This window comes from Cervus canadensis, chromosome 22 (genome assembly GCF_019320065.1).
Source record: "Cervus canadensis isolate Bull #8, Minnesota chromosome 22, ASM1932006v1, whole genome shotgun sequence".
NCBI lineage: Eukaryota > Metazoa > Chordata > Mammalia > Artiodactyla > Cervidae > Cervus > Cervus canadensis.
The window spans coordinates 46,593,735-46,609,909 of record NC_057407.1 but is presented as its reverse complement, the minus strand read 5'-3'; the positions used below and the strand labels follow the sequence as shown (position 1 = coordinate 46,609,909).

The 16,175-nt window shown below is 45.1% G+C and overlaps 1 protein-coding gene and 2 non-coding genes across 4 annotated transcripts; all 3 read left to right on the top strand.

The window, feature by feature from the left end:
• The first annotated feature begins 1,941 nt into the window (after positions 1-1,941).
• Positions 1,942-15,727, top strand: RPSA (ribosomal protein SA). 2 transcript variants are annotated; one of them, XM_043442359.1, is made up of 7 exons: positions 1,942-2,023; positions 3,332-3,497; positions 4,577-4,695; positions 14,041-14,286; positions 15,040-15,168; positions 15,291-15,456; positions 15,581-15,727. In XM_043442359.1, exons 2-7 carry the CDS (start codon positions 3,365-3,367, stop codon positions 15,673-15,675), a joined length of 888 nt encoding a protein of 295 aa, XP_043298294.1. In that variant the 5' UTR covers positions 1,942-2,023; positions 3,332-3,364; the 3' UTR covers positions 15,676-15,727. The 2 variants fall into 2 exon arrangements, with proteins under 2 accessions (XP_043298294.1, XP_043298295.1); XM_043442360.1 differs by having other exon boundaries at positions 1,984-2,088.
• Positions 4,353-4,503, top strand: LOC122425219. The gene has a single exon (XR_006264764.1). It is a non-coding gene; the product is annotated as a small nucleolar RNA SNORA62/SNORA6 family (small nucleolar RNA).
• On the top strand, positions 14,346-14,495 carry LOC122425220. The gene has a single exon (XR_006264765.1). It is a non-coding gene; the product is annotated as a small nucleolar RNA SNORA62/SNORA6 family (small nucleolar RNA).
• Positions 15,728-16,175: the final 448 nt, after the last annotated feature.

Sequence of the window (16,175 nt, the reverse complement as noted above, 5' to 3'; positions counted from 1 at the left end):
TGGGAGAGGTTAGGTTGTTCACAATCATAGTTAGCATGTAGTGATGCTGGGATTTCAATGCATGAATAATACAAGAGATGAAATGCCAAATGACAGAGAAAAGTTTTAAGACAGAATGCTTTTGATGGATGGAAGAGACCATTCCATTACCACTGAACTGATGGAATGAAGGCTTTGGGACAAAGGAGGGAAAAATTATTTTGGAACCCTGCTCAGACCACTACAGGTAAGTTAGGGTCATGGAGAGAACTGGAGGACAACTAGGTACCAAACAGATGAAGAGGAGAAAGGAGGAATTCTGGTTACAAAGGTAGATGGCCCAAGATGAACTTGATGCCTGGGGCCAGCTAACCACCCCATATTTCTCTCAGCTTCAAATCAGTAGAGAATCTCCTAGCCATTCAACCCATGTGAAATACAGCCACCCCCCCCCTCCCCCAAAATAGTCCCTGGCACAATTTTATATTTGAAAAAGAAATTGAAGCCCAGTGTTTACTATTTTTTAAATACAGACCCAAGGAACCAAAGTTTGCAAAAGAAAGGCTGAGATTTTTATTTTAAATGTGTACGAATAAAAAATAGTGGAGAAACTTGTGCGGAGGGCCAGGAGGCTGAGGTGGGAGGGAGGACATTTGGCTGGGGAGCTACCACAGTTTGACAAGTGCCCCCTAGGCTGAGGGCTCCTCACTCTGGCTTACTATCACTATGATACATTTTCACCTTTGAAGATAACTTGCTTCCTTGCCGAAAATTTTCATCATGCTTCGCACTTCTCAAGGACAGTTGTTTTGTGGAAAAAAAGTATTTTGTGGAGAAACAAAACCTAAACATAATTACAGCACAATTTCCCAGCTGTTAGAATGGAAGTATTTTGGAGATTCTATGGTGCACTGGGGAGGGAGCTGCTGAAATAGTTTGGGAGTGTCCTAGAACACCCTCCAGGAAAGTCCTGCAGTGACTGAAAACTGTCCCTAAAAGCCAGCCTTTCAAGTTTCCCCCCTTTTTGTCTACAGATACTTGCACCAGTTTCTAAGGATGCTTAAAGCCACAATTAAGTTTATTCCTTTGCTTGTATGTCAGTTCTTTATTTAAATGCAGTGTTTGTTTTATTTCAATTTAAAAACCTGTGTTCCTCAAAGAAAATTTAAAAAGTACTCGAGGCCAAGAACCTACCCAGTTTTCTACTTGTATATCCGTAGTTCCCACCCTGGGTGCACGTTAAAATTACCTAAATTCTTGTAGTTTAGCGTTGGCCATATGTTTAAAACCTCTCCAAGCGATTCTAAGTGCAACCAAACTTCAAACCTACTGTATAATTAATCTGGCTACTGGTTATTTCTTTACAGTCGTTTAATACCTAGGGCTTCCAAATTTCAAAATGATCGCCCTCATCCTGTAACTCCTTTTTGAACTATAGAACATATTTTAATTCTTTTTAATGGCTGCATGGTATTGGGCGGAATATATATTAACTAATAATTGCTATCGCAATTTTTTTTCTACGAAAAAAACTCTAATGCATTCCATCCATGTAGTCTTCCTTTTATTTTTTTAAGCGGGAAACTTACCATTAACAGAACTCTTTAAAAATCTGAATTAGACACTGCTAATTTGTCCTCCAAAAACCGCAAAGTATCTTCTCCAGCTTTTGTTCATTCAACACAGGTTTGTTCAGTGCTTTCCCATGAAAGAAAAATGCAGTTTAAATAAGGAACCCGCTCAAGCGCGTAGGTACACAAAGCTGAGTGAGAGCGCCAATTCCCTGCTGGCCCTTCCGCACCGCACACCTCTTCGAAACCTTAGTGTGGCAATCAACCCTCCAACTTCCGCCATTCGCTAGCGTCCGCGCTAGCGCCGTATCCCGTCTTCCGGAGGAAGGCCCGCCCCCAGGATGCACGCCTTTATCGAGCTTCCGCTGAGCTTTCGTTGTTACTGGCTGGATGCGGACTATATAAGGACGTCACTTCCGCCTGATGGTCCTTTCGGCGCTGCCCTGAGAGGGGTCCATACGGCGTTGTTCTCGGTGAGTTGCTTTTGGGTTGCCGGTGGCTCCCAGGGCCTTGAGGATAAGCTTCCTGTCCAAACGAGGTATGGGAGCACCTGGGGGCCGACGGAGTGCGTTAGTCTCTTGACTAGGCGCGCTCACGCTCAGACCGGCGGCCTACACGTGGCCGGGCCTGGGCCGGGACGTTCCCACAAGGCCTCGGGAGCGGGCAGAAGTTGAGCTCCCGCCGCGGAGGCCCCGGGCCGGGGTGCCGGTGGCTGGGGGTGCAGAGAGACCACCCTACTCTCTGCGCTGGTTTTGACTCAGATCACGACGCTCGGTTGTAAATCCCGAGGCTTATGCTCCAGTTTTCTCCACCTACTTGAGTTGGTCTCTTCCTTGTTCGTGGTGTTAAGGAGTTAAGGTTCTTGACGAGGTTTTTGTTACTGGAAAGATAAAACGTCGCGTTTCTGTTCTCTCGGTTCGAAATAATTTGGACACGGAATGCAAAAAAAGTCATAACAGACTGAGGTGATTTCTCTAATGGGTGGTTTCTATGGGAGGTTTCTTGATTAGGGGCGAAGTACACTTTGTTGAAATTGGATGGGATCTGATTGCACCTGATTCTGGAAAGCATCGCACATGCGCTCTAAGAGCCATTTTCCTCTACGAGCGCCCTTCCTGAGAGATTGAAGAGCAGTCACCTGCAGCTAGTATGCTCGACCAGGCCCTGTGGATTTGTGGGCAGGGTTTCCTATTAAGGTGTGACGAGCTTTAATCAAAATCTAATTTATGTTCGTGTTGTAAGCGCCATACTTAACGCTTCATGGTCACATTAAGTACAGAGAAAGGGGGTGGGAGTTGCTTGATATCTGCGGAGATTGAGGAGATTGTCCTTGATCTGGCTTTGTTTTTCTCATTTTAAGGAAAACTAGTAATCTCAGAAGTAATGCCGAAGGTACCACCTTCAGGCTGCTTGAAAATACGCCTATTTACATCACCGTTGCTCACCTTCTGAATATTCTTAGACATGGCTGCTCTTTCACATCTAACTCCTCTGTACTTTGAGTATTAAAAAGTCTCAATTCACTGTTTTCATTTAGTTACCTGGGTGTTTTGTCTGTCTCCACACCACTCTTTGAGCAGGATTTGATTTTCCAAGATGTGGCATAGATCTATTAGTGTTCTGTTTCATCCCACTAGACTGACCCCACTGCCTGACACTGTAGGAGGTGTGGTCTGTGGTTAAGATTTAAACATTAAGACACCTGACTCCCAAGAGTAGAATGTACCATCCCGCTTAAGTCCCTGGAGTTTAAAGGACTTTTGTTAACTATTGTTTTTCAGATTCCCATCGTAACTTAAAGGGAAGCTTTCACAATGTCCGGAGCCCTTGATGTCCTGCAAATGAAGGAGGAGGATGTCCTCAAATTCCTTGCAGCAGGAACCCACTTAGGTGGCACCAACCTTGACTTCCAAATGGAACAGTACATCTACAAAAGGAAAAGTGATGGTCAGTCATTGCTTTAGTGTTACTTGCTTGATTATTCCAGCTATAAGAACAAGTTTTGACACTACTATTCTGACAGGTGGTACTGAGTTGAAGTGAAATTTGCACCTTAGAAGGCTCTCACCAAGTAACTAATGAAAATAGATCTTTAGATGGGTAAGAAGCTTTAAAAGTATTAAGTGCTCTGATTGTTTTTAAAGGAAAAATTCTGAACTCCAGTGGAAGAGTGGAAACTGGTAGGTTATATGTTGTGGATTGGGCCTTGAATAAGCACAATGTAAAGATAAGGAGAAAGTTTAATAGCTTGAAGTGAAGTGACTCAGTCGTGTCCAACTCTTGCGACCCCGTGGACTGTAGCCTACCCTGCTTATCTGTCCATGGGATTTTCCAGGCAAGAGTACTGGAGTGGGTTACTATTTTCCTCTCCAGAAGATCTTCCCAACCCAGAGATTGAACCTGGGTCTCCCACATTGTAGGCGGACGCTTTACCATATTTGGTTTCTAATAATTTATCTCTCAGAGTGCCTTATAATTTGTAGCTACCATTACGGGTTTGTAAAGCTGATTTCTGAAAGTAGAGCTATAGTTGGGAACAAACATTTTGGTTTTCATGTATGTATCAGAAAAAGTAAATTAGCTTTTGATGAGACTGGAATGCGTTAAGTTGTTCCGCTAAGATAGAACCACTGAAGGATTTACACCTGTGAGTGGCATGGTTTAAAGGAGTTCACAATAAATTTGGCATGGTAGATGACAAGAGGAAAATAATGGTAGGCCACAAATAAGAACGAACTTCTTGGATCCTGCATGGAAGGCTTGAGAGTGGGTTAACACAGGATGAGAAATGAAAAGATGCGTTTTGCACATTATTAAAGCTCAGAGTGGAGGCCAGTCTTGGCCAATGAACTGCTGAGTGTCGGAAGTGTGCTATATCAATGGCAGGATTTTCGCTAACACCAGTAGAGCTTGCCTCTATGACTGGAGTTTGATAGTACTCGCTGCCACATGACTTCATGTTTTTAGGAGAATATTACCTTACAAAGCTTGGTTAGCTCTTAAGAAAACCCTGTGTCCTCCCCTAGGTATCTACATCATAAATCTGAAGAGAACCTGGGAGAAGCTTCTGTTGGCTGCACGGGCCATTGTCGCCATTGAAAACCCGGCTGATGTCAGTGTCATATCCTCCAGGAATACCGGCCAGGTTTGTGGGACAGTGTGTGAGGGTTTTGCTGCAAAGCCTACAGATTTTTGGGGATGTATAGAAAAGCTGTAGCAAACCCCATAATTTATTCAAAAAACATTTGAAACTGGGCTGAGTTGGAGGAATTCCCAAAATTAAAGATTGTCAATGTATTTATCACTTCACATCTGACACTTAAAATTCATGTATGATTGTGTATTTTCCTGTGCCGCTGAATTTCAAGAAATGAAAAAGTGGCATTTTTAGCAGTGAGCTTTGAAGGTTTTAAATGAAACATTGGACTTCCCTCGTGGTCCAGTGGTAAGAATCTGCCTATTAATGCAGGGGACATGGCTTCAACCCTGGTCCTGGAAGATTCCACATGCCCCAGGGCAGTAAGCCCACTCTCCACAAGAACTGAAGCCCCCACCCTCTAAGGTCTCTGCTCTACAGCAGGCGAAGCCACCACAAGGAGAGAAAGGCCACACACCAGGGAAGACACAGTGCACCCAAAATTTAATTACATTCAGGTTTCATTTCTTTTAAAAAAAAAACGCACACTGAAATGTTGAGTTTAAAAAGTTAGAATTAGATCGGGATGGGGAATACGTGTAAATCTATGGCTCATTCATATCAATGTATGACAAAACCCACTGAAATGTTTTGAAGTAATTAGCCTCCAACTAATAAAAAAAAAAAAAATAAGCAAAAAGTTAGAATTAAATGCCAGTTTTTCAGGAAGGGCTTCTGTTGATAAGATAACCCCCACGCTCTGTCACATCAGCAAGAGTAAGAATATTTGCCAGATTAAGTGAATAAATAGCTTAATAAACATTGTCTTTTTTTTCCCCTTCATTTTTTGGAAGTTGCTCTATGACACCACTGTATTCCGACTGATACCATGCGATCTTTTCTCCACACCCTGTCCAGCATTATTTGTACACATTTTGATGACGGCCGTTTTGAATAGTGAGAACCAGTTCCTCAGTATGAGGGAAATTTACCAGTTGATATTGGCAAGCTGACGTTCTGCCTTAAATGAGTTTTTCAATTGGCCACCTCAGACATTTACTGATAGCAGGTGTCTAATTACAGCCCTGCAGGCTCCTGAAGGCCTGGTGCCCAGGGCCCTGGTTTGAAAATTGCTATTGCAGGAAACGGCCACAAGGAGGCAGGATTTCTCTGCTCAAGTTTGTTTACTCAGGCAACCAGCGCTTCACTGTAACTCCTGTTTCTGGGTTGAAAGTTAAAAGTGAAAGATGCCTGAAGAAACACTTAAAAGCTTGTCTGTTGTTATTGCCTGATACTTGTGTTTTTATTGGAGTTGAGTGGATTTACACGTTGGTGTTGGGTGTATGTATGCCTGCCTCTGCGGTTCTCTTCCCGTATAGGGGCTCAGAGTGTTGAGTAGAGCTCCTGTGCTATTCAGGAGGTTGTTGATGATGAATTTAATATGTGATTAGTGTGTATCTGTTAAACTCATTCTTAGCCCTGTGATAGCATATGTTTGTCTTATACTTTTTCTTCCTGGTAAATAGAGCATTAGTACTGATTTTGTGATTCCACCTATAAGTCATATAATGGCCTTTTGAGTCTCTGACTCCGTTTACTTAGTATGATCCTCACTAGTTTCATCCCTTCTTGCTGCCAGTGGCATTTATTAAATTCTCCTTTTCTGGCTGTGTACTATTCCGTTGTCCCGAGCTACCATTTTTTCTTTACTGGTTCTTGTGTGGATGGGCATATTGTTTGCTTGGCCTCTTTTGGCTTGTATAAATAGCAGCACTGCAGTAAACTTTGGGTTGCGTGTGTGTATGTGGCATCACTGCGGTGAACTTTGGGCTCCATGTGTCTGAATTCTGGTTTCTTCCTGATGGACATCCAAGAGTGTGTAGGTCTGTTTTTACATTATTAAAGAACCCCCATTGTGGCTGTTTCCGCTTTACATTCCCACCAGTAGACTAGGAATGAGTATTTTCTCCACACCCTGTCTAGCATTTATTGTTCTGACTGGTGCTGTCTTGATTCCTCGGGCTTCCCTGGTGGCTCAGATGGTAAAGAATCTGCCTGCAGTGCAGGAGATGCGGGTTAAATCCCTGGGTTGGGAAGACCTCCTGAAGAAGGGTATGGCTCCCTACTCCAGTATTCTTGCCTGGAGAATTCTATGGTCAGCGGAGAGCCTGGTGGGCTACAGTCCATGGGGTCCCAAAGAACACAACTGAGTGACTAAAAGGTTTTTTGAACTGATTGCTCAGTGTAGTTTTGATTTGCACGTCTCTAGAAATGAGCGTATTGAGCCTCTTGCCATGTGCTGCTTCTAAATACAGTGTGAGGGAGATTTACCCATCAAAATTGGCATTCTGAGACTGACTTTTGATGATTCCACCTCCCCCCTTTAATTACCCCAGACATTTCCTGATGACAGGTGTCATTTACAGCCCTGTAGGCTCTGTGACTATTTAGTGCCCAAGGCCCTTGTTTGCGGGTTACTGTTGCCCAATCAATATGGCCACACGGTGACAGGATTTCTACTCAGGCAACCAGAGCCTTGGTGTAACTCCTGTTCCTGGAAGTGAAAGTGGTAATGGCACCCCACTCCAGTGCTCTTGCCTGGAAAATCCCATGGACGGAGGAGCCCGATGGGCTGCGGTCCATGGGGTCTCAGAAGAGTCAGACTCGACTGAGCGACTTCACTTTCACTTTTCACTTTCGTACATTGGGGAAGGAAATGGCAACTCACTCCAGTGTTCTTGCCTGGAGAATCCCAGGGCCGGCAGAGCCTGATGGGCTGCTGTCTATGGGGTCACCCAGAGTCGGACACGATTGAAGTGACTTAGCAGTAGAGTTGCCAGAATGAGCACCCAAAGCCTTATGTCTTTATTTTTTTCTAATGTAATTTTTATTTATTGAAATAAAGTATTTTTTTAGTAACTTTATTATTTTTAAAATGAAAAAGATGATCAGTGATAAGAGGTGCTATTCACAAAGAAGATAGACATCAGAAACCATTAGACACCTAACAACAAAGAGGCAAAGCAAAACTGAAAAAAAAATAAGGGAAAAGAAAAATAATCATATCGTGAGACATATTAACATTTCTCTGAGCATATTTTATCAAGTGCAGAAAAAATACTTGGAGCATCTTGAATGATGTCATTAATAATTTAGTTAGAATATATTTCTATTTATATTAAGTTATAGTAATTGTATATCCTAAAATTTATTTAAAATTTTGTATCTTACATGTGACTGTTAGATGTCCACAGAACATTTGGAAAAACTGGCTAAGAGATAAACCTTACTAAGTTTCAAAAACTAGAATTCTTTATCTTTGTGTTTCAGTTATTCATATACACACATTATTTTTCAAATTGTTTTCCATGATAGATTATGATACTGACTTTAGTTCCCTGTGCTATACAGTAAGCCTTTGTTGCTTCTTGCATATCTATTTTCTAAGTCAAACAAGTGGAATCAAAATGTCATACGCTTTTTAGTTAGGCAGAAATTCATAAGTCTTCAAAAATATATATACTATGCATATTATTTATATTATGCAAAAGCTTTACTACCATGCTTCATAAATGCTTGAGAAAGAACATTAAGCTAAAAAGAGATGGAGAAATTGGAAACCGTAAACTAGATGAGATGGGAGCACTGAATATGAAATAGAAAAAGTGAAACAAACTAGATAATAGTAAGAGATCCTCACATAACAGTTGTTTTTAAACATTAGAAACATATCTGGAGCACTGGCAAACGTAAAGCAATACCTGGGCATTTGTACTCAAATTCTGAGATAATTCTGATTTGTGCATCTGGATTTTAAGAAGTGATTACAGGTTTTTCTATTAAAGGATAGTTTTGCTGGTACAGGATTCTGTTACTTTTCTGTTGGCCAATCATGATACAATGGTATTAAGTGGTAATAGTTACATAATCACAGTAGTGAAAGATGTGGTAAGTGGAAGTGCTTTCCTGCTCGTGTTTTCATCCACCCAGCTGGTCTGTGTCTTTTGGTGCATTTAATCCTTTGCATTTCAGGTAATGTATGATCCTATTACCGTTTTAATTGTTTCAGGTTTATTTTCTGTAGGTCTTTTCCTTCCCTTGTGTTTCCTGTCTGGAGAAGTTCCTTTAGCATTTGTTGTAAAGCTGGTTTGGTGGTGCTGAATTCTCTAACTTTTTGCTTGCCTGGAAAGCTTTTGATTTCTCTCTCCAATCTGAATGAGAGTCTTGCTGGGTAGTGTATTCTTGGTTGTAGGTTCTTCCCTTTCATCACTTCAAATATATCATGCCAGTCCCTGCTGGCTTATAGCTTCTGTTGAGAAATCAGGTGGTAGCCTGATGGGTTGACTATTTCCTTTCCCATTTTAGTGAAGTTTTGAGCTATTATCTCTTCTAATATTTTCTGAGGTCTTTTCTCCCTTCTGGGACCCTTGTAATGGAAACATTGGTATGTTTAATGTTGGCCCATAGGTCACTTAGGCTGTCTTCATTTCTTTTCAGTCTTTTTTTCTCCTGCATTCTGTTCTGTGGCCGTGATTTCCACCGTTTTGTCTTCCAGGTCCCCGTTCTTTTGCCTCTTCTGCTACTGATTTCTTCCAGTGTATTATTTGTCTGTCTGTTTTAGGTCTTTGGTAAACAGTTCTTGCATCTTTTCAATCTTTGCTTCCATTCTTTTTCCAAGATCCTGTGTCACCTTCACTATCATTTTGAATTCTTTTTCTGGAAAGTTGCCCGTCTCCACTTCATTTACTTGTTTTTCTGGGGTTTTATGTCGTCTCTTCATCTGGGACATAACTTTCTGCGTTTTCATGCTGACTAGCTTTCTGTAATGTGGTTTTGTTTTAGTCGCTGTGGACCTGTGCTTGCTTCTCTGTCTGCCCTCTGATGGAGGAGGCTGTGACTTGTGTAAACTTCCTGATGGAAGGACTGGTGGTGGGAAAGACTAGGTCTTGCTCTGGTGGCAGGGCCTTGGTCAGTAAGGTTTTAATCCAGTTGTCTGCTGATGGGTGCTCCCAGGGATTGTGCTGCCTCCCTGGTAGTTTTTTGGCTTGAGAGCACCCAGCTTTGGGTTGCAGCCTCAGTGGTCAGGTTAGTGGCGACCTCCAAGAGGCTTTACGTCAAGGAGGGACCTTCTCAGACTGGTGCCCCCATCCCTGTGGTGAGCCCCTGTGGAGCCACTGCACCTTTCCCCTGAGTCTTAGCTGCACACAAGGTTTTGTTTCTGCTCTCCAAGACTGGAGTCTCTGTTTCCCCCAATCCTGTGATCAGATCCCACTGGTCTGCAAGGTCAGATTCCCTGGGGGTTGCCAGTGCCTTTGTTGGATACCCAGGCTGGGAAGCCTGATGTGAGGTTCAGAACCTCTACCACAGTGGGAGAGCTGCTTTGGTGGTATTGTTCTCTAGTCCGAGTCACCCACCCAGCTGGTGTGGGATTTGGTTTTATTGTGATTGTGCCGCTCCTACCATCTACCGTCTGAGTGCGGCTTCTTTGTCTTTGGAGGTGGGGTATCTTTTTGGTAGGTTCCAGCATCCTCCTGTTGCTGGTTCCTCAATGGCTAGTTGTGATTTTGGTGCTCCCGCAGGAGGAGATGAGCACATGTCCTACTTCGCCGTCTTGAATCATGGAGTCACGTTGATTTGCAATGCAGTGTTTGTTGTAGGTGTTGTATTAGTGTGAATCTGTTAATCCCAAACTCCTAATTTATCCTTTCCCTGATGGTAAGCATAAGTTTGGCTTTTAATTCTGCGAGGGAGGTTGTCCCTGATAAACTTGTGCTACCAACTTTGTGGTTCTACCTGTAAGTCACTGTAACAACAGATGAGCACAGCCCTTGGCAGGCAGCCATTGCTGTGCCTCATTTCTCCACGTCCTGGTTACTAAGCAACAGGCCTTACTCAGCCATTGGTGGGCACCTCAGTGGGCCTCGCCCATAAGCAGCTGTCAGCGGGGGACCATTAGGGAAGCGACTCAGCCACGGGTCAGTAGTGTGTGGTCATCATGTGGGGCATGAGGCATGAGGCAGATTCAGGCCTTCTTATAGAGCCCCTCCGACTCCCCAGCCTTGGGCCAGCGAGTGAGCGCGAGGGCCCAGGGGACAGCCTGGGGACTATGTCCTGCAGGGCTCCAGAGCCTTCACTGAGGCTTTGGCCCTGGCCTTGAGGCCGTGGTGAACCTCTCCCTCATCCCTGTTTCTGTGACCTAATGGCAGTGGCCATCTGCCTGGGTTGCAGTCTGGGACCTAGACCTCCCTCAGCTTTTGTGTGGCCTGAGGAGACTGAGGGCCGGTTGGATTGGGTGCCTGGTTCCCTCGGGGATGACAGCTGGGCAGGATGTGGAGACCTGGCCCTGAAGGAGCTGCCAACTGAGATTTGCCACCTCTTAGCCAGGACTGGGACCTTGCCCTTTCTTGTCAAGACAAAGAGTAACATTCATTTGGTAGAGATTTACAGGAACATTGTTACCTGACCATGACCAGGCCTCAAAAACAAAGGATCAGACACCAAGAAGTTTGCAACATCTAACCACACCCCTCCCTCACCTTTTGCTTTTGCTGAAAGCTTTCAGTGACTTTAGGCGTTCTTAGGGCATGCGCCGTCCATCTGCTTGTGTGAACCTGTAATAAACCTCTTTCTGTTCCAAACTGTAACGGTTAGTATGATTGGTCTCACTTGGCATCGGGCAAACAGGCTTGTGACTCAGTAACAAGATGATGTTGGCCTGTTGTGTCTGACTGGTTCATTTAGTGTGGTCCTCACTAGGTTCATCCAGGCTTGCTGCCAGTGGCATTTATTAAATTCTCGATTCTGACTGAGTAATATTCCACTGTCCCTGGATACCATTTCTTTCTCCTTTGCCTTGCTGCTGTGGGTGGGCATTTTGGCTGCTTCCTCTTTTGGCTGCAGTGAACTCTGGGGTGCATGTGTCTTTGAATTCTGGTTTCTTCCTGGTAAGACACCCAGGAGTGGGGTGGCAGGGTCTTAGGGTAGCTCTGTTTCTGCTTTACTAAGGAACCCTCAGTTTACAATCCTACAACTTTAATCCACTCTCTGTCCAGCGTTTGTTGTTCGTAGGTGTGGGTGGTGGCCATCCTGACAGGTGCTAACTGATTTCTCAGTGTAGCTTTGATTTGCATGTCTCTACAAAGTAGCAATATTGAGCCTCTTTTCATGTGTTTCTTTTAAACACAGTGTGAGGGAGATTAAACTGTTGAAATTGGCATCCTGAGACTCTTGCTTCTCTTTTTCCCCAATTACTCACCCCAGACATTTCCTGATGGCAGGTGTCATTTACAGCCCTGCAGGCCCTGTGAATACTAGGTGCGCAGGGGCCTGGTTTCCAGGTTGCTGTTGGCCCGAAATGGTCACATGGTGGCAGGATTTTGTGGAAGTGCCAGAAGAAACACTCCAAATCTCCTTTCACATTAGAGCTTGTTTTTTATTTTCTAAGTTTTTTCTTTTTTCTTTTTTTTTAAATGCTTATGTGTTCATTTGTTTGGTCGCATTGCCCTGGTTCTCAGTTGCAATCCCCAGGGTCTTTGACCCTTGTGCCCCATGGGGTGTCTTAGATGTAGCATGTGGGATCCAGTCCCTTGACCAGGAAAGTTCTGAATTTTATTTTTTATTGGAATAAAGTAACAACACTGTTTGTTCTAGGTGTACAAGGTCGTGTCCAGTTATGTGCGTGTGTCACCATCTTCAGATCTGTTTCCATGGGATTAACATATACACACTAACAAGTGTAAAACTGATAGGCAGCGAGACCTACTGTATAGCGTGGGACTCTGCCTGTGCTGTGGTAGGTCTCGTTGCCTATCAGTTTTACACATATTAGTGTGTATATGTTAATCCCAAGCTGTGGCTTAGATCCTAGGCCTCAGCTGCAGTTTCAGTCCCCCTGTTTTCTGGCAACCTGGTGGTGTCTGCCTCTGGGTTCAGCGAGGCCAAGGTTGCAACTGGAGCTCGTGAGTAAAGGCAGGGGCTGCCCTGGCGACCTCGCCTCTTCTCATGCCATGCCCAGCAGCACTTCCCTGCTCACGCAGGACGCCCCTTCCCACGAGCACGCCCCTCTGCAGCAGGACTGCGCCCTGTCCTCCTCAGTGTGTGCCCCCACCAACACCAGTCTTGCCTGGTATCTCCTCTGAGCGCAGCACTCAGCCCTCACCTGGACTCACGTGGACACACGTCTCAGGCTGCACTGCAGGGCGATGGCACAGACCGTCTGCGGGTCTCTCTGTCCCGCCTCCCACAAACCAGTCATCTTTGTACTGAGCTGCTGAACCTCCCTTTTTGTTCCAATTAATACCCCTGCCAGTGAGGGAATGTCAGGGTAGCAGGAAACGTTTCCTCTTTTTCAGGTACCTCCCCAGAGGACTGCTGGTCCTGCCCCACTTCCTGTTTTTTGCCTCTTCCAACCCTGTTCTGTGGAGCTCTTTCTTGCCCTTTGAGGTGTCCTAGGTGTGCTGTTATACGTACAAATGTACCTTTATACATATACAAATATATAAGTGTACTTTTATTGTAGTTGTCGGAGGGGGTGAGTTCTCAATTCTCATTTTACTCAGTTGTCGTGATTAGGCCTCCTTGCAAGAGGTGTTTTACCTGGGATTTATTCCCCTTGTGGCGGGCTTAGTCACTGGAATTCTTTGGTGAGACACGTGGGTGATGGTTTTAATCACTGCTGTAGAATGAGCTCAGTGACCAGTCTGTGCTTCCATCAAGGAAAATTTACTACCTAGGTTACAGAAGTGCTCTGGTGGTCAGATTCTACATGGTGTGTTTTGATTCTGTGTCATTTTTTTAGCCTCATGAGGAATTTGGACATATAGGAGTCACTAGCCCCAGTTACTCCTAAGTGGTACTTGAACCAGGCTGGTTTGCTGTGGAACCAGCAGAAGTGAGGATGTAGTGAGCATCAGATAACCTGAGGGAAGAGCATCCCCAGCAGAGGGCCTGGGTGGGGGGCCATGCTTAGCGTGTTTTTCTTTTTGTTCTAATGTTTCCAGGCAATAAGTGGAAGATGGAGAACAGCCTGCCTACAATTCAGGAGACCCCCGGGGTTGATCCCTGGAAGAAGGGGATGGCAACCCACTCAGTATTCTTGCCTGGAGAATCCCACAGACAGAGGAGCCTGGCAGGCTATAGTCCATAGAGTCGCAAAGAGTCAGGCACAACTGTGTGACTAACACTTTGATTTTTCATAGAACAATTAACTAGTAGATGTTTTGAGGAAGGATTTGGGGGAGTTTCCTGCTAGATAGCCAGCTCGGTGACATAGCAAGCTTGGTGCTCCATGTATCATCGCAGGGCTCCTGTGGCACCGTCCCTGGGACACTTAACTCTCTCTGTCGCTCCTTCCAGCGAGCTGTGCTCAAGTTTGCGGCTGCCACTGGGGCCACTCCCATCGCTGGCCGCTTCACTCCGGGAACCTTCACTAACCAGATCCAGGCCGCGTTCAGGGAGCCAAGGCTTCTGGTGGTTACCGATCCCAGGGCTGACCACCAGCCCCTCACAGAAGCCTCTTACGTTAACCTGCCCACCATTGCTCTGTGCAACACAGACTCTCCTCTGCGCTACGTGGACATCGCCATCCCATGCAACAACAAGGTAACAAGCTTGTGACTGCACTGGAGCTGGCCGCTAAGTGCTCCAGCCACGGACCCCCGTCTGCACATTGTTAGAGCTTGGAGTTGAGGCTGCTGGCCCATGGACTCACAAGTGTAGGTAGTGTGCTACACGAGGGGCAAGTGTTTCGCTAACACCACAAGGGTCTCTGGCCCAATGAGTGGAGTTGGATAGTAATACTTGCTACAAAACTATGATTTTAAGGAATGAGAGCTTATTTAAGGAGAGATGAAAACATTTAAAAAATACCTTTTTTTCTCTTCAATATTCCTAACTCTTCAGGCAGTACTTGACTTTTCTGTTTTCTCAGTTGACGTATCCTGCTCTGAGATCCTAAAAAGGTGGGTTACCTATGGTTCAAACTGGTCATTTGTCACTGATCTCAAACCTGGTTACACATAAGAATGGGGCAGAGGTTTTCTTTTATTTCTACCAGTATTCAGGCACTGACCCCATTTTGTTGTGTAGAGTGCAGTCTTAATTAAACCCCATGATTCCAGTGGCAGACAAGATTAAGGACCAGAGATGGAGAACAATCTTGGTACAAACTTTGAATTGTTTTAATTGGAGTACAATTGTAAGTGTTGTGTTAGTTTCTGCTGTCCTACACACACTTTCAAACTAACAGACGTCTACTCACATGGTACCACGGGACCTAGGTGATGAGGGAACGGGTTAGGTGGAGATTGTTTGGGGTTTGCCCAGTATCACTTTGATGACCTGGCGCTCTTGCAGGGAGCGCACTCAGTGGGTCTCATGTGGTGGATGCTCGCCCGGGAAGTTCTGCGCATGCGTGGCACCATCTCCCGAGAACACCCATGGGAGGTCATGCCGGATCTCTACTTCTACAGAGATCCTGAAGAGGTGAGCTTCGTCCACAAAGGCCTGTTGTCACTCACATAAGTACATATCTGGTTACTTTATATGCAATGACAGATTAGTTTCTGTTCTTGGCAGTAAAAACTAAAAATATTTTCCTCAACTAGATTGAGAAAGAAGAGCAGGCAGCAGCTGAGAAGGCTGTGACCAAGGAGGAGTTTCAGGGAGAGTGGACTGCTCCAGCCCCCGAGTTCACCGCCACTCAGCCCGAGGTGGCAGACTGGTCCGAGGGCGTGCAGGTGCCTTCCGTGCCGATTCAGCAGTTCCCCACGGGTACGCATCGAGATCGCGGGCATCCGGCCTGATGTGTCTGCAGGGATACAAGCAGATTGGTGGGGTGGGATTGCAGAAGTAATCTGGGGGTGTGGCTGATGACCTCCTTGTGTTTTCTCAACAGAAGACTGGAGTGCTCAGCCTTCCACCGAAGACTGGTCTGCAGCTCCCACCGCCCAGGCCACTGAATGGGTAGGAACCACCACGGAGTGGTCGTAAGCTGTTCTTCAACAGACTTCCACCAAAATGGAAAATAAACCGTTTCTAAAAATTTTGTTCATTTATTTCAGTCTATGGGATGGACCCACCTGGTATGAAAGCCTTGCTCAGCCTAGTGTGTGGCACTAGGGACAGGAGATGTTTCTGGGCCCAGGTGTCGTCCTCAGCAGAGGGTAGTATTCATGGGGCTGTGGTTCAGAGCAGCCGGTCCTGAGTCTGGGCCTGTGGCCAGTGCTCATTCTGTCGTTCCTTAGTGTATAATTTTAAGATAGTTTTAAATAGTAAAATATGTCATGCATGTAGTTGATCTAATAGACATACCTGTGTATTCTTGGAGAATAAAGGTCAAGTTAAAGCCTCTGAAGCCAGTTAAACAGGTTACCAAGTACAAGGTGCCAAGATTGGGAAAGTCTATTCTAACTGCTGGCTTCTGAAGTCATGAGCTCTGCTCCTGCCATCCTCTGAAAAAAGTAAAGTGATTAAATCAATTAGGAATTCTT